General features: G+C 39.1%; 1 protein-coding gene across 1 annotated transcript in view; it reads right to left on the bottom strand.

The window, feature by feature from the left end:
- The window catches only part of QRFPR (pyroglutamylated RFamide peptide receptor), a 46554-nt gene extending 23172 nt beyond the window's left edge, over nucleotides 1–23382 (bottom strand). The window contains exon 1 of the mRNA XM_004747987.3: nucleotides 22632–23382. Coding sequence (XP_004748044.2) covers nucleotides 22632–22971 — 340 coding nt within the window. The 5' untranslated portion in view covers nucleotides 22972–23382. The remainder of the gene's footprint in view (nucleotides 1–22631) is intronic.
- Nucleotides 23383–27906: the final 4524 nt, after the last annotated feature.

A 27906-nucleotide genomic window follows, 5' to 3' on the forward strand; every position in this document is an offset into this window, starting at 1 on the left:
GTTGACCTCTTTGTAATTGTAATTCTGAAATATTGTAGGAAAATGTTGAAGCATATTTAATTTTTTACTCTTTGTTTGGCCTGTGTGCACCTTTTGAATTTTGAGACTTCTAACTCATTTATTTCTGTGCTTCCTTTTGTGCATTTTTTGTGGAACTCCTATTAATCAGATTTTGGAATTCCTGGATTGATTTTCCTATGCTTACTACCTTGGTTTACATGAATTTTTTGCTTTATTAATTCTCTTTGTCAATTTGCTCATATTATGGAGATTCTCTTGTCTTTGTCTTTATATATGAATTACATATTAATACATATTAATTACATATTATTACATATTAATTCAACTGTCCTATTTTCACTTTTAAGAACTTTTTCTTGGGCGCCTGGGTGGCTCAGTGGGTTAAGCTGCTGCCTTCGGCTCAGGTCATGATCTCAGGGTCCTGGGATCGAGTCCCGCATCGGGCTCTCTGCTCAGCAGGGAGCCTGCTTCCCTCTCTCTCTCTCTGCCTGCCTCTCTGCCTACTTGTGATCTCTGTCTGTCAAATAAACAAATAAAATCTTTAAAAAAAAAAAAAAAGAACTTTTTCTTATTCTCAAAAGTGTTTATTTTCAGAGACACTTCTCGTGATTTATGAAGTCAGTATCTCCTTAAAAGCAGCCATCTCCCACTCAACATTAGTAACTCATTCGTGAAAAGAAGACATTCTGTGTGAAATGTGCACTGGTAGCCTATTTCTCATTACATAAAAAGCCAAATTAAACTCCCAACACATTTTGACTGTAAGTTGTAACTAAAACACAGTAAAACCATCATTTACCATATAAAATATTTAAAATAATGCTCTTGGTAGAAAAACAGAATGGTTGTTATCGAGCTGTTTGCATGTATGCTGCTCTGTATGCAGCATTTTCATGGTGTGTCATAAATATTTCTTTTCCAACAAGGCATAGCAAATAGCAAACATTAATAAATATATTAGAAAAGTGAAGGTAAATTTTGCCATAACAAGGAGACAAATACCTTGGATGTCCCATTACTTATGAAGAAAGGAACAGCCCGAAAACTTGAAAGGGGAGGGGTGTTCAGGTATAATCATTGTCATTGGTGTTGCAAAGTGATGTCATGGGTAAATGGGTTGCAAAGGTACTATTTCAGGAAAACTATGAAACTCAGAAGCTTACAGATTCCTTATTGCTTTAGTAGGGAGTGCTAAGTGGATTTTCGGGGAGGCAGATGACACTTTAGGATGAAAAACCTCAGAATGGAGCTTTATTTACTCTCTTCTAGTTCATGTTTATAGAATTCTTTGCATGGTGCTATAAGAAATATCAAGCAATTATATCTCCACTTCCTTCAGAGATAATTACTATCATTGTATTGTATAGCCTACACATTATTTTCAGCAAGTAATATCTAGGGGTTTAATTATATGCTTTCTAGGTTACTATAATGATTAACTTTTCCAGCTGATATTCTTTTTTTAAAAAATTATTATTTATTTATCATAGAGAGAAAGAGGGAGAACAAGCAGGAGGAAAATAGAGGGAGAAAGAGAAGCAGGCTCTCTGTTGTATAGGAAGCCCCATTAGGGGCTTGATCCTAGAACCCTGGGATCACTACCTGCCCTGAATGCGGATGCCCAATGGACTGAGCCACTCAGAGGCCCCCTAAATGATATTCTAAACAAGTTCAGTACTTGTAATTTGTCAGCATGACATTTAAAGAATTCTTCAACATTTTCATTCACGTCTTCTCAAAGCCAGACTTCTCTGCAAGAGTTAACAAAGAGTTGCGAAGAATGGCTCAGTTGCAAAGAATGTATAAAATGATGTAATGCTTCTCTCAGTGTCAGCAACATGTGGCACACACATCCCTTTGTGGACACTAGGCATGCTTTTCAAAACATCTATTTGTTTTTTATGTTCTACCAGCTATATTTGGAATATAGCTCAAGTTTGATATCCAGGATCTATAATGAACTCAAACTCAACACACACAAAACAGACAATCATAACAGAAAATGGGCAGAAGATATGGACAGACACTTCTCCAATGAAGACATACAAATGGCTATCAGACACATGAAAAAATGTTCATCATCACTAGCCATCAGGGAGATTCAAATTAAAACTACACTGAGATATCACCTTACACCAGTTAGAATGGCCAAAATTAGCAAGACAGGAAACAACATGTGTTGGAGGGGATGTGGAGAAAGGGGAACCCTCTTACACTGTTGGTGGGAATGCAAGTTGGTAAAGCTTCTTTGGAGAACAGTGTGGAGATTCCTCAAGAAATTAAAAATAGAACTTCCCTATGACCCTGCCATTGCACTACTAGGTATTTACCCCAAAGATACAGATGCAGTGAAAAGAAGGGCCATCTGTACCCCAATGTTTATAGCAGCAATAGACACGGTCACCAAACTGTGGAAAGAACCAAGATGCCCTTCAACGGGCGAATGGATGAAGAAGATGTGGTCCATATACACTATGAAGTATTATGCCTCCATCAGAAAGGACGAATACCCAACTTTTGTAGCAACATGGATGGGACTGGAAGAGATTATGCTGAGTGAAATAAGTCAAGCAGAGAGAGTCAATCATCATATGGTTTCACTTATTTGTGGAGCATAACAAATAGCATGGAGGACATGGGGAGATAGAGAGGAGAAGGGAGTTGGGGGAAATTGGAAGGGGAGGTGAACCATGAGAGACTATGGACTCTGAAAAACAACCTGAGAGTTTTGAAGGGGAGCGGGGTGGGAGGTCGGGGTACCAGGTGGTGGGTATTAGAGAGGGCACAGATTGCATGGAGCACTGAGTGTGGTGCAAAAATAATGAATACTGTTATGCTGAAAATAAAAAATAAATTTAAAAAAATAACAATTTTTCTATGTAGGGGTGCCTGGGTGGCTCAGTTCGTTAAGTGGCTGCCTTTGGCTCAGGTCATGATCCCAGGGTCTTGGGATTGATCCCTACATTTGGCTCCCTGCTCAGTGGAGAGCCAGCTTCTCCCTCTGCCTCTGCCTGCTGCTCTGCCCACTTGTGCTCTCTCTCTATCTCTCTGTCAAATAAATAAATACAATCTTTAAAAAAATGAATTTTTCTATGTATTATTTTGTTTAAAGTGTTTTATTAATTTGGGGGACATAAGTTTTTCTTATGTAAACATCAGCTTAAATATTATGGTACTGAATGACGCATTTATTGTTGAAGCTTGAGACTTCAAAACAAATAAGAGTATCTGGGTGACTCAGGTGGTTAAACATCTGACTCTTGATCTCAGCTCAGGCCTCCATCTTCGGGTCATGAGCTCAAGCCCTGCATCAGGTTCTACATCCTACTTAAAAACAAAAACAAAACAAAACAAATGCTAATTCTACTGGGAAAATATTAAATGAGAAAAAAATTTTCAGGATATGTCTATAAATATGAAAATACTACTTGGAGTTTTATTTCTGAATTTATCTATTAATAACCCATTTTTTCTAGTTTAATTTATCTGTATTGTTCCCTTTTATTCTGCAAACCTTCTTCAAACTACCTATGAATCCTTAGTTGCCTTTACATATTTAAGAATGTGGCAGAGTGAAAGACAACTGACATTCCCTATTCACATGGGCTGGAGTGGTCCCCCCAAAGACTTTGATTTAGAATGAGTAGAGCCTTAGAGATGAAAAACATTAAGGTTTTTCCTTATGGAGCCCAAACTCATACTAACTCTGTAGTTCTGCTCTGAGTGCTTCCTTCAATTACTTTACAAGACAAATCATCTGGGTATATATTTGTGCCGGAAAACAAGTTCAGTACAGTAAAATCGTGTGTCTTCTGATATTTTTCTTCTAATTTTCATTACTCTAATAGCTACAAATCCTATTTTAGAAAAATAACTGAATTGGTTTCTTTTCCTCTCCACTAACGGCAATAATTATACTTTCAAATAATAGAATTAAAGGATCCCAGGTTAAACTTTAGGGTTTAAAAGCAAAAAGCAACAGACAGCATTCTAAGTATTACTTGCCTATATTGCTTTAACACATATTTTTCTTTTGTCATTTCTCAATCAACTTTAGTTCAACATTTTGCTTTTGGTTTTTAAATATTTTGACTCCTTTATCCTTGACGGTATTGAAACTGAATTGTTTGGAATGTTACTTTGTAATTAAATGTTTATGTGTGGGATATTAATGCCTGCTGTCTTTCCATGAACAGATGGGAGTGTTTGTTTTGTCTTTCTCTGTATTCAAGTAGTCTTAAGTAGTATGTGACCTACAGGTGAATGAATGAACAAATGCATGAATGAAGGAGAAGACAGAATATAGATGAATTCTTGTTATATAGTTAATTTGATGTCAGCTTGACTGGATCACGGGATGCCCACTTATCTGGTTAAGCAATATCTCGGGTTGTGTCTGTGAGGGTGTTTCCAAAAGAGATTAGCATTTGAATTGGTTAGATGAATAAAGCAGATGGCACTCCCCACGTGAGTGGGCATTATCTATAATCTGTTGAGAGCCTAAATAGAACAAAATGCAGAGAGGAAGGTTAAATTTCTTCTCTGCCTGACTGCTTGAGATGAGTAATTGATCTACTCTGGAGGTACCTGGTTCTCAGCCATTTAGACTCAGACTAGAATCTACCTACACATTGGGTCTCTGGCTCTCAGGTCTTTGAACTACCACCCCCAGAGGTTTGCCTGAGTCTCCAGCTTGCCGGCAACAGGCTGTGGGACTCTTCAGCCTCCATAACTATGTGAGCCAATTCTGATATTATACATCTGATAATATACAAATGTGAAGAATGTATATTCTTCACACTTTCTATTCCTTTCCCACCTTGTTTTTGTAACACTAGTTTTTCAAATCTTATTGAGGTAATGTTTTTCTTCTCTTTTCCTTTCTTTTTTTAAAAGATTTTATTATTTATTTATTTTTTAAATTTTTATTTTATTTATTTTAGAGAGCAAGAGCACGAGTGGGTGGGGCGGGGCAGAAGGAGAGGCAGACTCCCTGCTGAGCAGGGATCCTGACAGGGTTCTGGATCCCAGGGCCCTCAACTGAGGGACCATGACCTGAGCTGAAGGCTGCTGCTTAATCAACTGAGTCACCCAGGTGCCCCTGGAGTAATGTTTTTCTAAAATTTATTTGAATGGTGGGGCTCCTATCCTATAATTTATTGATCTCCAACTTCACACAGTCTAAAAATTGAAATATAGTATCCAGAAAGAGTACATGATACTTTTTTCCCCCACAAAAACTCTGTTTTTATTACAGTAATAAAAAACAAAGAGCTAGGAGGCCCTAAGCAAAAATCATATATAAGATAACCATTCTTCCACTCAGCCACCAGTTGTGTCTTCTGCCATAATCTAATCTAAACAGTTCTCCTTTGTTGCAATCTCATTTATACCCACACATTCCAAGATGAATAAAACACTTACTAGTTAATTAGCAACTAACCGCAAGTAAATCAATTTTTCAATTATCTGTGTTCGTTATAAATTGCACCATTAGTTTCTCCAGTTTAGTAGCCCAGTTGTGAAAGCTGGCTGAAAGGAAGTTTAGTCACTGTGTAGCAATAGGCCCCAGTCATGGCATTGCTAAGTCCTGTTGGGTTTAACCTGTTTATGGTCACCTGTACTTGCTCTAACCCAACTCCCTTTCCAACAGTGAATTTAACCAAAACCCACAATAATAAGAAGTACCTTTCCATTACACATACAACACACACACCCATAAAGTTATTTCTTTCTGGATGTGTGTGTATACACACACACACACACACACACACACAGAAATACATGTATTTATATACATATACACACATATACACATATATATACACACACACATATATGTATACACACAACCAGAAGTTTTACCATGTAAATTTTCTTTGATATTCTGTATTCTAATATGTTTTTTTCTCAATTGCTAATTCTGACTCCCCAAATAATTTCTGACTCATTAAGACATTGTAACTCCTACTTTGAAATTTACTGCCCCAGAACAGAGATGTCTGTGCTCGAAAATGACCTTCAAACTCCTTAACACAGCAGTAGAAAGCTCTTCATGATTTGTCTTCCTTTCCCTCCAGTTTCATTGCTCACCATTCCGCCTTTGAATGCTAAAGTCCAGGCCTACAGAAATACTTATATTTTCCAGGAAGACTGAGGTCTCTCTAATCTTTACAATATCTACACCATGTACTGTTCACCCTTGTCTCTCAAGTTCAATATAGTGGCTGGCATACTACTGTATTCAATAAATATCAGTTGGATGAGTAAATGCATGAGTAAATGAACAGATGGAAAGTTCAACATGTAAGGAATATACTTTAGCAATAAAATCTCACTGATTTCACTCTGCAAACCCAGACATTGGCTACAGAAAAGAAAAAAAGCATTCAATAACCTAGAGCTTTATTAAGGAAAACTGTAATTTTTGAAAACCAGAGTAATCCATTCCATGAAAGCTTATTTACTCAGGAATTTTTCACCCATTTAATTTGGGTCAGTTTGATCTTTGTCATCAATAAATCAAGCCCACAAGTAAATTGACTGTGTATTAAATTCTGTGCCCTTCTCAGTATAATGATGATTTGGAAAAATAAGCTGAAATGACATAAGTTCTGGTTACTGTAGTAACTGCCTCTGTGGTATAATAGATAATTAAAGAGAACTATTTAGCCAATCTATTTGCTAATAAGTAGCCTTTCATCATTGGTCAAAGTAATCTATCCTGTGTTCATCAGAAGCAAAAGTGGAACACAGCAATGGTATATTTATAAACCAGCCTCAACTTCCTTCCCCATAGGGCCCACACTGGTAATTTCATTAAAATACAGATTCTGATTCAGTAGGTCTGGGATGGAGTCCGAGACTGTTTCTAACAAGGTTCGAGGTGATACTGATGCTGTCAGTCCACGAAGCAGATTCTAAGTGGCAAGAAAATACACAGTATATTGAAGACTGTTTTGCTCCTAGGGAACATGATTTCCTGACACAAACATTCTTGTTACCGAGGTAACTGGGCCACAAGTGGGTCCTACAACTACTTGACCTCGTGACCTACTGTGCCAGCAGAACTGTTTTAGCAAAGGAGAAGCCTCTCCTTCTCTTAGGCTGCTTCTCTAACAAGGAATTTCTCTTCCCTTTCCAAATTAAAGGAACCAGTACAGTTTGTCCCCAGATAGTGTATCTTTCAGTTACCGGTGAAGCAGCCATTTTTAAAATTTATCTCTTTATGCGAGAAACTTAAAAGAAATTAATAACTTCAGTTGTACTCGACGTTGCTACTACCTAGAGCTGAAAACACGGGGGAAAGGATGTATAAAATCCATGCGGAACCCAACTAGCTCTATATAGAATTTTGACTTGCATGCCTCTCACTTAATAATTCTTTCTCTGTTAGAGTTTTTCTGAAGGTTTTTAATGGAAGATAATCAAATTCCATTCTCATGTAGTCAGTTTCCCATCTGTCAGTAACATCTGTAAGTCAAGATTTTCGACTGTATTAGAAAAGTGTGGGTGTTTTTTCCCCAGTTCTCTCCCTTCTTGAGAGTTTTCTTTTATTTCCTTTTTGATATATACCTTTCTCCAGGAAAAGAAAAAAAGGCACAGGTGTACAGAGTTACTTACATACAGGGAAAAAAATCTTTCTTCGACATGTTTACTGCAAGAAAAACCATTGACAATGAAGTCTGACAAGGCTATAAAGCAAAGCCAATTTATAACCAAGGTTCATACTTAGCTGACTTAAAGTTCTCATCATTGTTAATGAAATAACATTGAAAACATATTACAGAGAACTGTTCTTTCAAAAATTTGAGAATTTCACAGATAATTTAAATAAATTAATTAGTCAATTAACCTCTCTGCCATCCATGCCAGCCTAGTGCATTTTGGAGCCTCTAGGGATTTCCTAATGAAGGAGCCCAAACTACATCTTACCCCAGCCCCATCCTGCCAGGCTAAGGCAGTGTCTTTAGCTCTGTGGGAGTAGAAGTCCTATACCTTCACATGAAGCCACCTGTTCCTCCTAGCCCTTTGTCGATTGAACCCAAAGTCTAAGCCAGTCGAATTCCTTGTCTTTGGAGTAAGACGTAGGGAATAGTATAAGAATGCACTGTGAGATGAAGCCAGTGGATATACAAAAAAGCCTGTATTGTAGGGATGAAGATTTCTGTGATTTGTCCTGCATAACCTACCACTTTGACTTGCATATATGCAGGCAGGTTAAAGAATGCTGTTTGTGAGACTTACGCTGCCTGAGTGTCCTTGGGAACCTCGTTAATTGACATTAGCTGGCCTCCAGGTCAGAAATGGCCCTCCTAGTCTGGATGCTGAGAGCTGTAATTCTTGCCTAATATGCCCTCTGGCTCCAAGCTGGCCTGTCCCCGCAGAATGGGATCTGCACACCTAACCCAGGCTCCTTGAAGAAGTAAAGACATGGTAATACAGAAATGCAGCCACTCTAAACAGCACACAGGCAAACAAATGTTCACCTTCATTTGCCCCATAAACACGGCCCTTTTGGGGATAGTCAGTTGGAAGTCTCACCGGAGGGGAGGACGCTCCGCCCAGGCCTCTCAATCCAGACTCCAACGTGACTGTCTTCAGGGGGCTTCCCTAGCTGATGAGGTTGGATGTTCTAAGTACCCAATTTGATGTAATTCTGTCTTACTTTCCTTACTGTTTACTATTGCCCTCATCTATGTGTAGATTGCCCTTTTCTTCTTTCTGTTTCTATTCGATTTTTAACATATCAAGAAAGTGTTTTTATCCTCTTCAAAACTGAGAGTATGGCTGCTGTGAATCTTTTCTTCAGAAAAAGAAAATTAGTAAGAGTGGGGGCTACAAGGGTTATGAGAAAGTAAAAAATCTAAAGACAAACAAATAAAACAGGGATAAAATCAGTGTATGAGATTTCCTAGCTTCTTTCTCTCCTCCATTCTTTCCTTCTCTCCTTAACTAAAAGACATGCCTGCTGGATAGTTCCCTCTCTGGGCCATTTTATTAACCAGAGCATGTGGAATAATTTGGGTCAGGTATCAGGATGGGAAATTTGCATAAATAAGACTGAGATTTAAAGAGAGAGAGAGAAAAGGTGGGATGTGGAGGGAGAGAGACAAAGAGAGAATGGGAGATAGACTGATGAGGATGGAGGGAAAGAAGGAGGCAGTAAGAATGTCCACAAGGGGGTGGCCTGGGTGGCTCAGTGGGTTAAATCCTCTGCCTTCAGCTCAGGTCATGATCTCAAGGTCCTGGGATCGAGCCCTGCATTGGGCTCTCTGCTCAGCTGGAAGACTGCTTCCTCCTCTCTCTCTGCCTGCCTCTCTGCCTACTTGTGATCTCTGTTTGTCAAATCAATAAATAAAATCTTTTTTTTTTTTTTTAAAGAATGTCCACAAGGAACTGAAGCATAAGTTCGTAGTCAACGGAGGTTTCCTTGGGGTGGGATGGGGAAGTTGAGAGACCTTGAAGTCCAGCCTTACAAGATGAGGGTGTAAGTCAGTGACAGCTTTGTATTAATACTAGTGGGGCAACATTGTGTCTACTGTCTGGGGTGGCCTGAAAGGACATGTGATCTTTGCAAGGTGAAAATAGTTCTGTGGAACACTATTAAATGTAATAGTAAAGACCTGAATGAAATGGAAGAATGGGGTTTTAAGAGAGAGTCTTGCGAGAAATGAATTAAAATCTTTTAAAATTTCTCTGAGACATATAAGTAAAGATCAAAATTATTTTACATTAGTGTTGGTCACTGAACTAAGCCTCTTTGAATTTGACAGTTGGAGTGTTAGGATTTATTTGGCTGTCCAAGAGTGTAAAGCAGAAGGTGGAAGATATAGGATAGGAGAAAGATTGAACAAACTGAACGACTGAATCTATGGCAGTAAAAAGCAATCAGACTGAATAAACAAGCCTTTGTCCACTGGGGGAGTGGAGCAAAGTCGTATTTATGGCCGAGCCCTGGAGATTCATGGATTCTTCATGTTGAGCTCCACACAGCTGCTGCTTCAGATTCCCCTTCAATTTCCATGAGACCGACCTGTTACTGTCCTGAAATTCAAGAGAGCCCCCTCTTCCTCACTGCTACAAAACAGGCTTGCCATAGCTCCAATTGCTTGAGGTAAGTTGAATCTTTGTTCCTTGCAACCAAAAAGGCAGACATGAAGATAAATACAATCTCATTCTTCAGTGTGTCACAAAAATGTATACAACTGATTTCTTTTTTTTTTTTTAAGATTTTATTTATTTGATAGAGAGAAATCACAAGTAGACGGAGAGGCAGACAGAGAGAGAGAGGGGAAGCAGGCTCCCTGCTGAGCAGAGAGCCCGATGCGGGACTCGACCCCAGGACCCTGAGATCATGACCTGAGCCAAAGGCAGCGGCTTAACCCACTGAGCCACCCAGGTGCCCCGTATACAACTGATTTCTTAAAAGCCTCAAATATTAGTATAATGTCAAATAAGGTGATAAACGTTAATAACTCAAAAAATACTTATTAAGAACCTACCATATAACCTAGCAATAGCTATGCAATTAAGTGGTGGATATACAAGAGAGATCAAGTCTTTAACCTTATGGAGCTTATATTCTAGTGGAGGAGACAAAAACAGACACAGATTGTATCTTCAAAGTCATAAAATTCACATCTATTATTTCCTCAATACTGAAAATCTAATTTGAAAAGAGTGATCACTGAATTAACCAGCTGTTTTTGCATCTTGCAAACACAGTGTGAAGATGTGTATTTTATACCTAAGGATTTATTTATAGGTAATATAAAATTTTAACAAGACCTACATCTTGCCCAAAGTGAAGTTTTATTTCATTATGTCTTACCAATCTCCAAGGTTTCATCACCCTGCCTTTTTTTTTTTTTTTTTTTAAATAAAACTGTCCTTGTAAAATACATTTTCACTGTCTTTTCCTCAGACCCGCTGAGGAAATCACTGCTTGGATCAGGTTTATATTGATACTTAGATTAAATTTTGACCCAATAAAATTCCTCCTAATAAAAATAAATTCTTCAGTGTTTATAAATGATGCAGTAAAGGAAAAGTTTTAAAAAGCCAAGCATGTTGCTCAGTCTGTAGACTTGCTTGACAGGACTTCTAAACCTGAGTCAATATGGACTTCTGTGAACAGGTGTGTGTTAACTTTGCAAACGTCAGTAGACAGGTGGCCAGAGCCACTAAGAGTCAACGAAGAGGAATCCATTCTCAGGAAGGTTTTGGGGGAAAAGACCAGAACAACTTTTCATTTCATAACTTTGTCCTCCAGGTCCCAGAAATAAATATCTGCGGTCTAACTGTGCATGCAGCACTGTGCACATACGGGGCAGAAGCAGGGGGTGAGACAAGACATTGCAGAAAGGACAATCATGCCCTATTCCAGCAGACCTGCTGTGGTGAAAAACCCGACACAGAACCATAGCTCTTGCCCTCAAGTCCTGGCAGTAGCACTTCCTATTTATATGAGCATGAGCACTGTCCTAAATGTGATAGATTAATTGAAAAAAAAAAAAAAAGGCTCCAATTTCCCCTGTCACTGTCTGCAAGCTTCCCCAGCCCCCATCAATGTGACTTTGCCAAGTGGAGAGACTCCTTCCCCACTGATGGTGTGATTTGCTTTAATCACAGAAGGGACACTGGTGCAACTTCCAGTCCTGGGCGAGAGATTTTGAAGCTTCTTCTCTCACTCTTTTGGAACAAGTTGCTTCCACATAAAGAATTGTGGACTATCCTGCTGAAGAAGGGAGCCACATGGGACAGAGATAGCCCCTCCCTGCTGAGGTCATAAAGTGGTGAGCCTCCATCAGGTTGCCAGAAGAACATCATCATCGTCTTGTGAGTGCCCTCAGGGGAGACTAGCAGAAGAACTGCCCAGCAGAGACAAGCCAAATGGCTAAGCCACTGACACTGAATAAGGAGCAAAAACAAAAACAAAACAGTGGTTTCTTTAATCTACAAGGGTTTGACTAATTTGCAATGAGAAAGAGATAACTGGTGTACTAACCCCATCTTTTTGTGCCTCCTTTTCTCCTCTGTAAAACAGGGATGATAATATACTTCTCACATAGTGAGCCCTAGGAGTTTGGTGGTCATTTTGATATTATTATTTCCATTTCTCTGCAGTGCAAGTGAGGCTCTGGCAGTCAGAATTGCCCAGATCCCAACAATCTTTGCCAGCACTCTAGAGCCGTCAAAGGACAACAGTCATGGAACTGATGTCACTGTTGCACCCCGACTGTCATGGCCACACTGAGGGGCCATCATGAGCCTTTTTCAGGCCATGAACCAGGCAGCAATAATGTTCACAAGGTAACTGGCCGCTGAGGTTCGCCTGGGGGGAGAGGGATGAGGAGTGTGGCAAAAGGAGCTGCATTACAAGACCAGGGCAGGGGTCAGTGGGACGGCTCTGTTTTAATACTAAGGTGGTAACCTTGTGCCTCCTAGTCTGCAGTGTCCTGGGAAAAACCCCGAGCCTGGCAAGCAACTACAGAATCTATAACAGCCCCAACAAATCTTTGACCACTTCAGCCCCTTTTCGGGATGTATAATTGCTTCTAAAATGAAAGAAAGCAAATACTCTTTTCTGTTTTCTGAGTACAAATGATTAGTTTGAATTTTTATTGAGGATAGGAGTAAATATTTTCATGACAGTTATTAAAGACTTTATTAACAAAAATAAATTATATGGACAGGGTTATTTATAGTGGTTTCATATAAATGCATACATATGTCTTTGATAAATTAATATTACAATTACAGTTTTTTTTATCTCTGTCATCCTGTACATACAAACACGCCTAACATTTTAAATAGAAATACTTCGCAGCTGTAAACGACAATCTGCTTCCTTCTATAGGCTACCCACCAAGTGCCAGATCCTTTACATATAGCGTCATTCATTCTCCCAGCAGCCTCATAAGGTAGGCATAGCTTTTCCCAAATTTACAGATGGGGAAACCATAAAAAGAGAAATAAAACAACTGTTCCAAGGTGAAACACGGTGTTTGCCAACCTGCAAATATTAAATGCCTCTCAATTTTACAAGAGTCTTTTTCACTATATTTTTAAGCATGCATTGAATGCATGCATATTTCAAGTTTTTTATTTTTTTATTTATTTTTAAAAAGAGTTTATTTATTTATTTGTCAGAGAGAGAGAGAGAGAGAGCAAGCACATGCGTACAGAGTGGCAGGAAGAGACAGAGAGAGAAGCAGGCTCCCTGTTGAGCAAGGAGCCCGATGTGGGACTCAATCCCAGGACGCTGGGATCACGACCCGAGCTAAAAGCAGCTGCCTAACCAACTGAGCCACCCAGGTGTCCCTGTTTCAAGGTTTTTAGATGAAAGGTTTTATAGCTGGAAATGTGTAAATACTGCATACTTCATACTGAAATATAATAGGAAATCATAAGAACTGGGTACCCATTAATATTTTTGATAAACTACAGCATGATGTAAATCTTGCATCTTTGTTGTAGTTTCTGCTGCTGCATTGGCCACTGGGAGGCAACACCATATATAATTTTATAACTTCTCTTGGTCTCCTAATAGGGGCAAACAATGCAAGGAAGTGTAGTTAATAGCTAATTCAGTAACCTATGGGTCATAAATGGTGCAACAGTATTAGAACCCAATATTGTCCATTCTAGAGTGTATATTCATTTTCATTGCACCAAACTATCTCTTTTATCTCTCCCAGGTTATGAGAACACATGATATTATAAGGAGTATTCCACTAGTCCTTAATAATCTGCAATCTTTCTGGTACTATAGATGATGTATATTCTCAGAACACAGCCACACGAAGAGCAAATCTAGTTTTGCCTAGGTAGATAAAAACACTAAACACTTGAGTACTTCAGAATTAATCATTAGAAACCAATCCTTAATTTTAATATAGGAAATGAAACAACAAAATTACCTATGAATACACATTTGGGTTAAAACAGGGAGTTTTTTTTTTTTTAAGATTTTATTTATTTATTTGACAGACTAGAGATCACAAGTAGACAGAGAGGCAGGCAGAGAGAGAGGAGGAAGCAGGCTCCCTGCTGAGCAGAGAGCCCAATGCGGGGCTTGATCCCAGAACCCTGGGACCATGACCTGAGCCGAAGGCTGAGGCTTTAACCCACTGAGCCACCCAGGCACCCCCAGGGAGTTCTTTTTAAGAAAGGTTTATTTATTCATTTTAGAGAAAGAGAGAGAAGGGGAAAGGGCAGAAGGAGAAGAAGAGAACATCTCAAACAAACTCCGTGCTGAGTGTGGAGCTGGACATGGGGCTTGATCCCAGAACCTTGAGTTCATGACCTGCGCGAAAACCAAGATTTGGATGCTTAACCGACTGAGCCACCAGGCACCCCTAAAATGGGGAGTTTTAAAGAAAACATGAGCCAATAGTTCCAGGACCACCTTTCATAATACCTGACAACAATAACCCAAGAATGAAACTGCACTACAGAAGGAAGTGAGGCTGGGCACAGACGGGGAGAATGGCAGAGCCCTGGAGTCACTGTTGGGAGATCTAGATTCAGCTATGCCTGAAGCTGGACTTAATCCTCAGTTTTTCAGTTTCATGAGACAGAATATCCCCCCTCACCTTTACTTAAGTTAGTTTTAGACAGGCTTCTCTGTTTGCAGACAAGAATCTTAATAAACCAATCACTGGTCAAAGAACATGCTAAGGTATGTTCTAGGAAAGCAATTGGAAAAGGGAATTTTTTTTTATGCTTTCTAAGTACACAATAAAATTTTTGAAATTTTCTCATTGCCAAATTCTTTGTGTCCTTATTTTAACTGTAAAATATTGTTGTCCTAGGTAGAGAGACTCATACAAATCCCATTGCTGACAGGACCACCTTCCAGCCTCCTGAGAAAACTTAGTAAATTTCTTGACCCTGGCATCTTTTCTTCTTAAAGTGTGCACATAACTGATTCATGAGGAGACCACCCAGAGGCTGGCCCTATGGCACAATTTTTGATTTGACTTCCAAACTACTGTCGTTGGGTCTTCTCTTCGATTTACTTCTTTTATTTTTTTATACTTCTTCACTTCAGTGGGTCTATTCTTTGTCAGCAGCTTTCATCATTCCTGTTTAAAGTTTTTTGTTTTTGTTTTTTAAAGGCTCATGATATTGTTGATTTTACATCAGTTTCACCATATTTAGTTTCCCCCAGGAACTCTGAGGTTTCTAAAATGTTATAGAAAAGAGAAAATTATTATCGTAAGTGATATTTTCCAATCACTAATCAAAAAATAAAGTAGACCTGAAGATGTTCCAGTCTAATCCCTCTTCTCTGAGCTGGCCCCCCAAATTAAGATCTTTTCACCACATAATTCAACAACATCCTTTTTAAATTTTTTTAAAAATTTATTTATTTGAGCAAGCATGACAGAGACAGAGAGTATGCACAAGGAGAGGAAGAAGCAGACTCCCCGCTGAGCAGGGAGCCAGATGAGGAGGATAGTAGTTGGGGGGTGGTTTGAACCCAGGATCATGACCAGAGCCAGAGGCAGACACTTCGACTGAGCCACCAGGCACCCCAACAACTTCCTTTAATAACCGATTTCAGAATTTATCAGGTTGAAATCTCTTAAAACTCACCTGATTTTTTAAAAGATTTTATTTCTTTATTTAGAGAAAGAACATGAGAGCCAAGGAAGGGGCAGAGGGAGAGAGATTCTTAAGCAGACTCCATGCTCAGTGGGACTCAATTTCATGACCCTGAGATCATGACCTGAGCCAAAATCAAGAGTTGGACACTCAACCAAGGAAGCCATTCAGGTGCCCCCCACCTAAATTTTTGTGTGGTGTACAGTGAGTGTTTTTTTTTCTTTCCTACCCTTCTTCCCTTCAATCTTCATTCCAGTAAAATCCTTTTCTATAAATATGAAATCTAATGGAAAATCCTATTTATTAAAAAGAAAGAAGGGAGCTGTTTTGGTGAAGCCTGGGAGCCTGCCTGCTCCACACCTGTGCACACCAGCCACCAAGACTCTGGGTAACTCGCACTGAAAACCTTGCTGTGGCGGTGTGCTCATTTAAAACTAGAGTTTTGGAGCGCCTAGGTGGCTCAGTGGGTTAAAGTCTCTGCCTTTGGCAGAGGGTCCTTAGATGGAGCCCTGCATCTGGCTCTCTGCTCAGCAGGGAGCCTGCTTCCTCTTCTCTCTCTGCCTGCCTCTCTGCCTACTTGTGATCTCTGTCAAATAAATAAAATCTTAAAAAAAAAATAATAAAACTAGAGTTTTATTCTCCAGATGAGAGAATAATTCTTTCAGTCTTTTGTCATATGTCAGGTATCCCAAAATTTTAATCATTTTCGGCTTCTTTCTAAATCCACGTCAAAAGACTCCAAAAAACTTTAGGGCTTGTGTAGAGATGTAATTGATGAGTATAATGGGAAAATCAGCTCCAAGTTCCATGTCAAGTTTCATTTTATACAACTTATATGTTGATTTTCCAAGCACTGTAACTCCGATGGCGATTTTTTCCCCTACACTGTAGAGCAACCTTGCGCTGGGGTATGTGGCCGGCGCTGTGCTACGGAAGCACCTGGCCTCCTTTATTTCTTTTCATCTTCACAACAGCCCACGTCTTGGTATTGTCAGCATTTGTTCTACATTAGTGATTCTCAGCCTTGGCTACAAATTATGTTATTGGGGAACTTCTGAAAATCCAATACCTGGGTGCTCAGACCAATTAAATCAGAATCTCCCAGGGTAGAAACCAAGCATCATTTTAAAAACTCCCTGAGCGATTCTATGTGTTGGCAAGACTGAGAGCCACCGCTCTAGGCAGAATTTTCCTATCAGCCTCTGAGAAAATGAGTTTTTGCATTTTTTTACCCAAGCAAGCAGTCTTCAGGTATAGTAAGTAGATGCGAAAGTGCCCTTTTCCCAGTGAGGCTGCCATTACTTAGGCTATTTTGGGAACTCCTTTTCTGTAATTGCTTTTAGTCAATTTACCAGTCATCCTTAGAAAATTCTTTTCAGTGCCCACAGCAGGATCACAGGGAAGTGCAGAGAGCTCTGGATGCACCTGGGGAGATCTTCCCTTCCTCTGTGACCCTACCCACAACAGGATAAAAGCAGGCAGAGTCCTGTGGCTCCCAGAAGGCCAACAAGCCCTTCCCCACCTCAATTCATTAATGCTGAGAGCAATAAAGAGGCTAGAATGAGATCTGATGTTCTGCCTCTTTCTGGGAATTCTTCAGAATTAATCCTCCCGTATTTTGTAAATTCACATTTACCTGAGTCACCATGAGTCCCGTTCTCCTAGACTATCCCTTGCCCCTGAACCCAATTGAGGCTCTAAACATTCCCATTCTGATCCAAGCCTCCAGTTCCCCAACACTTCCCCTGTGCTTTCTCCACAGTGCACTCTGAAACTCTGACAACAAAATCCCCTGCCTTCTCCATTTTTTCTTTGAGTGCCACACTCCCTGTCTTGCTCTAACTGAAACCTGGCAATTCCCTAAGGACTCAGCTTTCTCTACACCTTTAATATCCCAGCGCAAACAACAGATACCCGGAAAATGCTGAATACAAAAATGACTCAGACCATTAATGATAATAGTTTAGACCCTGGGCAGAGAGATAAGGTAGGGTGAGAGAATATTGGATACTAATAAGAGATCTGTGTGTAAATGCCCAGTCTCAGATCAGGGGGATTAGGGCTTAAGATATTAGATCCTGATTTCAGAATTATCAGCAAAGAAAGGAGAGTCCTGGTTGGAACCTCTATGCAGAAATGGGTGATGAAAGATGAAATCGCATGCTAGGCTTCAGTGGACACACACTCAAAAACCAAGAGGAATTACAAAAACCATCAAAGGGTAGAATATAAAGAAAGAGAAAAGTGTTCTGGAGCATTGTTGAGAAGCAAAATCTATTTTGTGGAATTTAGTTGAAAAAAACAACATAATCAGACAGTGAATTTGGAGGAGCATGTATATATTTCAAAGCAAGAGATTAAAGGAGGAGGAAAAAAGAGACAAAATGAGGAAGAACAGATTGCACTTAAGGAGAGGTAAATTCCATGGCCCCAAGAGTACAATGGGCAAGTTGACTGCTAGAGTTTGATCAGATAGATTTGTAAGTAGAATGCACACAGATCTTCCAAAGCCTGACTCCTAATTGCTATAACAACACAGCCCCATCCTCATATTAGTGATTTTAAAAAACCATAAACAAATGCTATTTACTGTTCTTGTGGGAAGAGAATCCCCATTCCTGCTAGCTCTGTGTTGAATGTTCTGGGGAGCAGTGTGGGAGTAAATCAACTAGTGGGTCAAAGAGTGTTGGCATATGCCAGACATATACAAGAATTGCACATACACTTGCCTCAGTGCTAACCAACACTTAGATGCTGAATTTAGATCTCCTTCTAAATTGAGTGTAATTCTCTTAAGCTAAATGTTTATGGATACACTTTGTTGCATCTGTCATTTATGATGCCATCACTGTACCAAAGATAATTCAAAGTCTTTGCTCAGTGGTATGCTAGAAAACAACTGTACGGTGTTTTTTTTTTTTTAAAGACAGTTTTTATTGCTGTCATCCACAATGTAAATATTCCTGTCATGACTGATTTCAAGCCAATAACATGACTCTGAATGGGGAACAGGGTAGAGATATGCACAATGGTCTCTTTAAGTCGGCAAGCTTGTTTCAGAGAGTCAGATGTAACTAGTTTGGACACAGGTTGGCACAAAACATTTTTAAAGCTCCTCAGGAGGTTCTCTGTGTAGCCAGGTCTGAGAATCATTACTTATAGTGGTGCTTCTCAAATTTTCATGTGCTTATGTATCACCTGGAGATCTTGTCCAAATGCAGGCTTTGACTCAACAGGCAATGTTGGTCCCTAGCAAGGGAGATAAGTGGACTAGGAAAAGAAGAAGAAAATAGTCATTTATAGCCCTACCTCTGTCAGAAATGTTTGAGGGGGAGACTTTGAAAAAAAGTCACAAACTGGAGGTCCATGAATTATTTGTGGCCAAACTCCCAGGGAGGTTTTCTTTTACCCAACTGCATTTTATTTTATTTTGAACTAAATGCCAAGATCATAAAATTCCATTTTTCCAGCTTCTCTAGAATTAAAAAAAAAAAAAGAAAGAAAGAAAAGAAAGGAAGAAAAAGGGCAGTAACAGCAGCAACAACAAAAGATTTGACAATTCAGGGCACACAGTCCTGCCTCCAGGGGTCCTGTCCCCTTTAAGGGAGGTCCTGAGACTTTGTCCTGCCACTGTTGCCTCCTAGTAGTTCCCACTGCTTCCTTTATATTTCCTCCTTCACCCTGGAGGAATTTGAGGGGTAATCATATTTAAGTTTAGCATAACTGATACTTTTCCCTCCCCAGTTGCACTATCCTACCTTTCTGTCTCATTTCCCACCATCCCTCACATATAAACTATATACTTGAAAAGACTTACACAGTGTTCTTGGACTTCATCCCCTTCATTCTTTCCTCCAAACTTTGGATTGACCCCTGGAGTGGGACACACTCCATCCTTCTTTCTCTGCTGAAAACAATCTGAATCATTCTTCAGTAAGTGGCTCGAAATTCCCCTCTTTGGAGAAACCTTCCTGGCTTTTATACTCCCACAGCAGAATGGATCCCGTTCCATTACATCCTGTATTTTTTCATTTGAGGACGTTTCTTACTTTCAGAGGTCCAAAAAGGGATTAGATTAGCTTTATTCCTTTTTTTTTTTTGTATTACCAAGGTAGAATGCTTTGCCTTAAAGAAGGTCCTCAATAGCCTTATAAAATAATATATTGTGAATTACCATTGAACTATTAATTACTTTCCCTTGAAAGCTCTTTTTTAAATTAATTTTTAAAATTTTTTATAAACAAATAATGTTTTTTATCCCCAGGGTTGAAAGCTCTTTTGCTAATTTATCAAGGGAGCTTTAAAATTATTATCCTATCCTATAAAGGACAAGTTAATTCTGTTTGCATTGTTACCTCCAGAAACTCTGCAAACTATTTCCTCTTCCATGATATTCAATTTTGGTGTTACTTACTTGATTTGTAAGAATATTTATTCTAGGGACGCCTGGGTGGCTCAGTTGGTTAAGTGGCTGCCTTCGGCTCGGGTCATGATCCCGGTGTCCCGGGATCGAGTCCCACATCGGGCTCCATGCTCAGCGGGGAGCCTGCTTCTCCCTCTGCCTCTGCCTGCCACTCTGTCTGTCTGTGTGCTCTCTCTCTCTCTGACAAATAAATAAAAATAAATTTTAAAAAAGAGTCTAAAAAGAATATTTATTCTACAAATCTAGTCCCAGATAAACATAAGCTACCTAAAATTAAACATTTCTTAACATAATGAATACCTTACACTTTCATGATATAATCAATTTTTTCAAAGCACTTTTACTAATACACTTTGTCCTCACTCTAAAGTGTGAAATACATGCACAATGCCTTACCCTTTTTCAGCATTTAGAAGCTAAAGTGAAATGTGCTCCATGAACTAGGAAGCAAGGAAAACAGAAAGTTTAAGAAAAACTTTCACACCATCCACCAAAGTCCTTGGGAAGGAAGATCTACTCTGTAGTCTTCCCAAGGCATGATTTCCCAATTTGCTTAGAGGCTAAACATCTGCCTCATTTCACTTCCAAGCATCTAGAATTCCTAATATTTTATCAAAAAACTGAGGCCCAGATGTGTTAAATCAACATGTATTAGAGCCAAAATAGGAACCCAGGTCTTTGGATTCCCAGTATAGCATCCCACTTTTTAAATTATGTTCACCTTAACAAACAGAGCTATAATCATCCAGACATACATATATGCTTCATAAATCTGCCTTCACAAACATATAGAAATCGAAACTCTTATGCCCTTTTCTCAAAAAACTAGGTTTATGAGATGATCAAAATTTTCCCCATTAATTTTAGGGGGTTAGTTGCACAGGACAACTTTAAAAGGTCCAAGTACAATGATTTCATCAGAGTGCATAAGAAAGGCTGTAAGTCATAAGTTGGTTTGCCACTTGCTGCATTATGTGACACTCTCACATCAGTGCTATGTTCTCTAATGGTTAGTGCATTTTTGGAAATACTTTGGAAATACATTGTAGATGAGATGGGAATCAAAGATCTTAGCCTCTTGATGCACTAAAGATAAGCCTGATGTAAATTAATAAAGAAAAAATGTCAGGGAAAGAAACTGAAGAGCTCAACTTGTTAATGGTAGGATAAAAGAAACTCCGTGAGATTAAAAGGAAGTAGCAAAAGAATGGAAATGGCAGGGCTTGAAGGCATAATGATCAATTTCCCTCACGTTCTCTGTATTTGCAGCCACTTTCTATGAATTTTGATGTGGTTTCAAGAATTCACCCATCCATGACAATGGGGGCACAACCAGAGCTTCATCTCCAAGACACACCACTAAACACAGGTGACAACAGAAGGCATTACTGCTTATGGACTGGAGCAGGCTCTGTAGCTGTGTGTCTGTAAAGATTGGATTACCTGGGGGAAGGAAGTGCACTGTCGAGCGTTTCTCAACCTCTACACTGGGATCCCAGCTCAATAACTCTGGTTTCCCTACCATTTCCACTCCCCTTTAAAGGAAAGAGAAGGAATCAATGTCTCCTTCTTTATCAGTCAAGAGGGGGATATGTTTTCTGTGTTAACACTCCCTGCTTGCTTCTGTTAATCCAATCTGAAAAAAATGACTATACACACACACAATATATTTATATATGTATCATATATATATATATATATATATATATATATATATATATAAAATCCATTTGCAGGGGATATATTAAATATATATTCTATATAATTACATAACAATTATAATATATAATAAATATGTTATACACACACACATATACAAAATTAGTTTTAAGTCCTTATATAAATTGGATGTACAAATACCTACAAACACCTGTTTGGAAGCCACAGAGGCATCTGTGGAGTGAGACTGTAAGTTAGGAGGATGAGTGGATATGGATATCTTTATTTTTGAAATATTTTTATTTTACTTGAAAAAAATCCTGGTAATTATGGAAAAAGGAGCTGGTGTGCAATGGAAAAATTACTGGTGTGCAATGTGACTCCCCATCTCACTGCCTTGTACTTTTCCTAGCATTTTCCTGTGTCTTTTAAAATTTTATTTTATTATGTTCAATTACCCGGCATATAGTACATTAGTTTTTGACGTAGCGTTCAAGGACTCATTAGTTGCTTTTAACAACCCAGTTCTCACCACCACACCTGCCCTTCTTCATACCCATCACCCGGTTATCCATCCTCCCACCTGGCCCCCACCCCATCCCTCAGTTTGATTCCCGGGATCCAGAGTTTCTCATGGTTTGTCTCCCTCTCGGATTTCTTCCCATTCAGTTTTCCCTCCCTTTCCCCCGTGGTCCTCCGGGTAATGCAAGGAAACCTGTGTCGTTAAACGACAAAGAGAAGCGTTGCACCGAAATCAAGTACCAAAAAACTCTCCAAGTGAGCGCAGGCGAGGAAGTTCTAAGAAAGAGCTCTGGATTCTTTTGGTAGAGAGAGAAATGTAAGGAACAAAGGGGCGGGGAGAGTCCCGTGGAAGGCTGGGGGATTAGGGAAGAAGGTGCGGACGTGGACTCACCCCCCCGCCAGGTGTCAGAGATGTTCTGGACCATGGTGACCGGGATGCAGAAGAAGGCGATGAGCAGGTCGCTGAGCGCCAAGGAGCAGATAAAGATGTTGGTGACCGTGCGCATGGCTTTGCTGCGGGTCACTACGTAGACCACCAGTGAATTGCCAAAGAGTGCTAGAGCAAAGATGAGCACTCCGGTGAGCACTAAGGCCAGCTTGGCGCGCCCGGGCAGCTCCGGGGTGTAGACCAGGGGCCGCAGCCCATACCGCGCGATGAACTGCTCGCGGGTCAAGTTGTGGTCCCGCAGTAGCCGGGAAAACTGCTCGCGCGTAATGTTGAGTGATTGCATACCGCGTGCTCCCGGAGCGCCGTCCGCTACAGCCGGGCCACCCACCGCCCCACAAGCGCACGGAGGCGCGGCGGGGTGGGGGCTGCGAGGAGACGGGGCCGACGGCCGCTGCACACTCGGGAGGCCAGGACAGCCTCCGTTCCAGACTCTGGAGCGCTAAAGGACTCCGGCTGCGCCCCAGGATGTTCGGGAGAAGGAAAGCAGCGCGGGATCAAACCCGCAATCAAGAGGCGGGAAGTCAAAGCCTGGGAGACTATCCCTTTACCAAAAATATTCGCAGTTCAAAGAAAGTTCTCTTGCTCTTCTCTAAGGTGAGGGGCTGGGGCGGTGGGGAATGCTGGAACGCCGCTCAAGAGTCCCAGCGCTTCTGCCTCCCCAGCCTTCTGGCGCACCGCACTGGCTCCAAGGGCGGCGGAGGGAGGGGCTGGAACTCTGTGGCGCGCCACGCCCCTCCCAGCTTCAGGGGAGCGGACGCCGCCTCCGACATCCTCAGGGCCTGGAAAACACCTCTTTGGCTCACCACATTGTGCTGCACAGCGACTTTCTTCTGCCCCAGGTCATGCGTATATTTAAAACCGAGTATTGGGGTTCCTACGGTCTCATGGCTTCTCCTCTGACGAAGTAATGGGCGCCACAGCTACCCAAGGCGAAATAGGATTATTTTAATTTTTGCCTGCATTTTCAATAATAATTACAGCACACAGGAAATTGCAAGGATAGTACAGGCAGGTCCCACGTACCCCTTATCTAGTTTCTCCCTTTCTCCCATTGATTACATCTTATTTAATTATGGTCCAACACAAACCCAGGAATTTGTCATAGGTACAGTGTGTGTGTAAAGTCTATGTCATTTTATCCCAAGTGTAGATTCCTGTAACCATCACCAAAACCAGGAGAGAAAACGATTCTATCACCACAATGATCTTCCTCCTACTACGTCTGTAGTCATACCAAGTCCCACCTCCCACCCCAGGCTTAAATTCCTGCCAATTATTAATCTGTCCTCCATCTCTGTACTCTTGACAAAAGGTTATTTAAACAGAATCACACATTATAATACCTTTTGGTATTTTTTAGCACTCAAGCATAATGCGATTGCTATTCCGATCCACACAAGTTGTTAAGTTGCTCCTTTCTATTGCTGAGGATGTATCATCTTTTGTTTAACCATTCATGTTTAGGAGGCATTGCTTGTTTCCAGTTTGGGGCTATTGTAAATAAAGCTGCTATGAAGAATCATATACAGGTTTTTGCGGGAGCAAACATATTTATTTCTCTGGGAAATGCCAAGAAGTTTGACCGTTGAGTCTATGGTTTATATCTTTTGATTTTTCTGCAGCAACAGAAAGCAACATAGGAGAGATTCAGTTTCTACACATGCTTACCACCATTTGACACTGCCATTAGTTTTTAAGCCATTCTAATAAGGGTGGAATGGTATTTCCTTAAGCCTTAATTTTCATTTCCCTAATAGTTAATGATGAACATCTCATGTGCTTATTTGCTTAGTATTTTCTTCAGTGAAATGTCTTTTCAGGTATTTTGCTTATTTTCTAATTGAACTGTGTGGTTTATTTGCTATTAGTTTTGAGGGTTCTTTTTACATTCTAGATACCAATCTTGTGTCAAATAAGTGGTTTGCAAATATTTTCTTTTAGTCTGTTTCTTGTTATTTATCCTTTCAACAGGGACTCTCACAAATCAAAGTTTTAAATTTTTAATCAGTTATATTTACCAATTTTTATTGATTATACTTTTGATGTCAATCTAATAACTTTTCATCAAATCCTATTTCCCCCAAATTTCTTCTATGTCTTTTTCTAAAAATTTTTATAATTTTACATTTTTCATCTTAGGTTTTCTTTTCTGTTCCATGTGTTGCTCTATATGGCTGTCTACTCCAATACCACACAATCTTGAATACTGTAGTTATGTAAGTCTTCAAATCAGATAGAGCGATTTGTCCCACTATATTCTTCTTTTTCAAAATTATTTTAGATATCCTAAGGCCTGTGGCTTTTCAAATAAATAAATTTATTTATGTCCACAAAAAATCATTACTGGGATTTTGATAAAAATATTATCATTACTCTGTTGAGTCTTCCAAACCATATATTTATTCTTTTATTTCTCTTTTCAGAATTTTTCAGTTTTCAGTATATAAGTCTTGTATATGTTTGTTAGATTTGCACTTAAGTACATCTTTTTAAAGTATTTGTGCACAGTATCATATTTCTAATTTTTAGTTCTATGTATTCATTACTATAGAAATGCGATTTATTTGTATCTAGATCTCAAAACCTATCATGTTGCTGAATTCACTTATTAGTTTTAGGAGATTTTGTTGTTGTTTTTGTTGTAAATTTCTTGAGATTGCTTACATAGACAATCATAGTATTTGAATAGAAGGGCAGTTTTATTTCTTACTTTCTGATTTGTATGACTTAAATTTCCTTTTCTTGCCTTATTGCAATGGCTGGAGCTTCCAGTACTATGTTAAATGGCAGTGATGAGAATGGGCATCTTTTCCTTATCCTCAGTCTCAGAGGGGGAAACATTCAGTCTTTCACTATGAAGTCTTTCATCACTAAGGTGATGTTAGCTGTAGGTGTTCTTTATCAATTTGAGGATGTTCCCCTCTATTCTTAATTTGTTGAGTGACCTTATCATAAGTGATGTTGAATTTTGTCAAATACTTTTTCTGCACTAATTAAAATAATCATGTCTTTTTGTTGTTGTTTTCTTTCATTCTGTTAATGTAGATTTTGTTGGTTGACTTCTGAGTATTGAACCCACCTTGAATATCTGAAATAAACACTATTTTGTCACGGTATATAATTGTTTACATATTGTTGAATTCTACTCTTTTTGAAGAATTTTCATGTCTATCTTCATGAGTGATACTGATCCATGACTTTCCCTTTTTGCACTATCTTTGTTGGGTTTTGGTATTCTAAAATAACAGAAAATATATATAGCTCTCTGCCTCCAGTTCCTGGCATAGAGCTCCTGAAATTCTTGTAATTTCCTAAGTAATAAGAGCACTAGGAGCATTTTTTATTCTAATATTTGGTCTTTGATTCTAGGTCCTGACACAGAGCTTTTTTTTTTTTTTGAAATTTAAATTCAGTTAGCCAACATACAGAATATCATTAGTTTCAGATGCAGAGTTCAGTAATTCATCAGTTGTATATAATACCCTGTGCTCATCACATCAAATTCCCTCGTTAATCACCCATCACCCAGTACCCCATTCCCCTACCCACCTCCGCTCCAGCAACACTCAGTTTCTTTCTTATAGTTAAGAGTCTCTCATGATTTGTCTCTCTCTTGATTTCTTCCAATTCCTTTTTTTTCCCCTTCCTTTCCCCTATGATCCTCTGGGCTGTTTCATATATTTCTCATATGAGTGAATCATATGATAATTGTCTTTCACTGATTGACTTATTTCACTCAGCATTATATCCTCCAGTTTCATCTACATCGATGTAAGATTTCATCTTTTCTAATTGCTGAGTAATATAGTAATATTCCTCTCTCTCTCTGTCTCTCTTGATATATATATACATATATATATATATATATATATATATATATATATACACACACACATATATGTGTATATATTTCACACCATCTTTGTCCATTCATCCATCAATGGACATCTAGGCTCACTCCATAGTTTGGCTATTTGTGGATATTGCTGTTATAAACATTGGGATGCAGGTGCCCCTTTGGATCACTACATTTATGCCTTTGGGGTAAATACTTAGTAGTGCAATTGCTGGGTCCTAGGTAGTTATATTTTTAACTTCTTGTGGAACCTTTATACTGTTTTCCAGAGTGGCTGTACCAGCTGGCATTCCCACCAACAGTGTACGTGGGTTCCCCTTTCTCTACATCCTCCTGAACATTTGCTGTTTCCTAACTTGTTTATTCCAGCCATTCTGATTGGTGTGGGGTGGTATCTCGAGTATTGCCTGTACATAAATTTAGAACCACATTAGTCAGTATTCTAATTTTAGCTTCAACTATCAAAAATAATTTAGGAAACTCTGGAGAAGAAAAAAATCTATTGTATTTTACTCATATTTTTCCTTCTTCTACCAATCTCTTTCTCATTGATATTCCCAGATCCCTTTATTTATCCTTTCCTTTCTGTATAAAGAACATCCTTAATTGTTCTTTTTCAGGTAGGTCTGCTAACAATTGATTCTCTTAGTTTTTCTTTTCTCTGATAATGTATTGATCTCTCATTCATTCTTGAAGAATATTTTTACTGGTTATAGAATTTTAAATTGATAATATTTTTGCTGTTAGTGTTTTTTGTTTGTTTGTTTTGTTTTGTTTTATTCAGCATTGACAAAGCCTTTGCCACTTCCTTCTGTCATTTATGGCTTCCTGCAAAATTCACTATCATTCAAATTGTTTTTCCCTATAGGTAAGTTGTCATTTCTCTCATTATTCTCAAATTTATTTTTACTATCTTTAGTTTTCAGAAGTTTAGTTATGTCTTGATATTGATTTCTTTAGACCTCTTTTATTTGAGATTTGCTGAGCTTATTGAATCTGTAAGTTTATGTTTTTTGCCATATTGGGGGAATTTTCAGTCATTATTACTTCACTTTTTTTTTTTTTTCAACCCTGACCTCTTTCTCCTCTCCTTCCAGGACTTGGGATAACATGAAGGCCAAATCTTTTGTTATAATCTCACAGGTTCCTGAGGTTCTGTTTTATCCTTTTTTTCCTTTATCTTTTTATTGGGGGAGGGTGTATTTTCTCTATTATTCAGATTGGATAATTTCTACATTTCTAAAAGCACATTGATTCTTTCCTCTCCCTTCTCTGTTCTGCTGTTGAGCCCATTTACTCAGTTTTGCCTTTTGGTTATTGTGTTATTTTTGGTTCTAAAATTTCCATTTTTTTTTAATGTGT

This window comes from Mustela putorius, unplaced genomic scaffold, assembly GCF_011764305.1.
Source record: "Mustela putorius furo isolate JIRA1106 unplaced genomic scaffold, ASM1176430v1.1 tig00000721_pilon_pilon_pilon, whole genome shotgun sequence".
Taxonomy (NCBI): domain Eukaryota; kingdom Metazoa; phylum Chordata; class Mammalia; order Carnivora; family Mustelidae; genus Mustela; species Mustela putorius.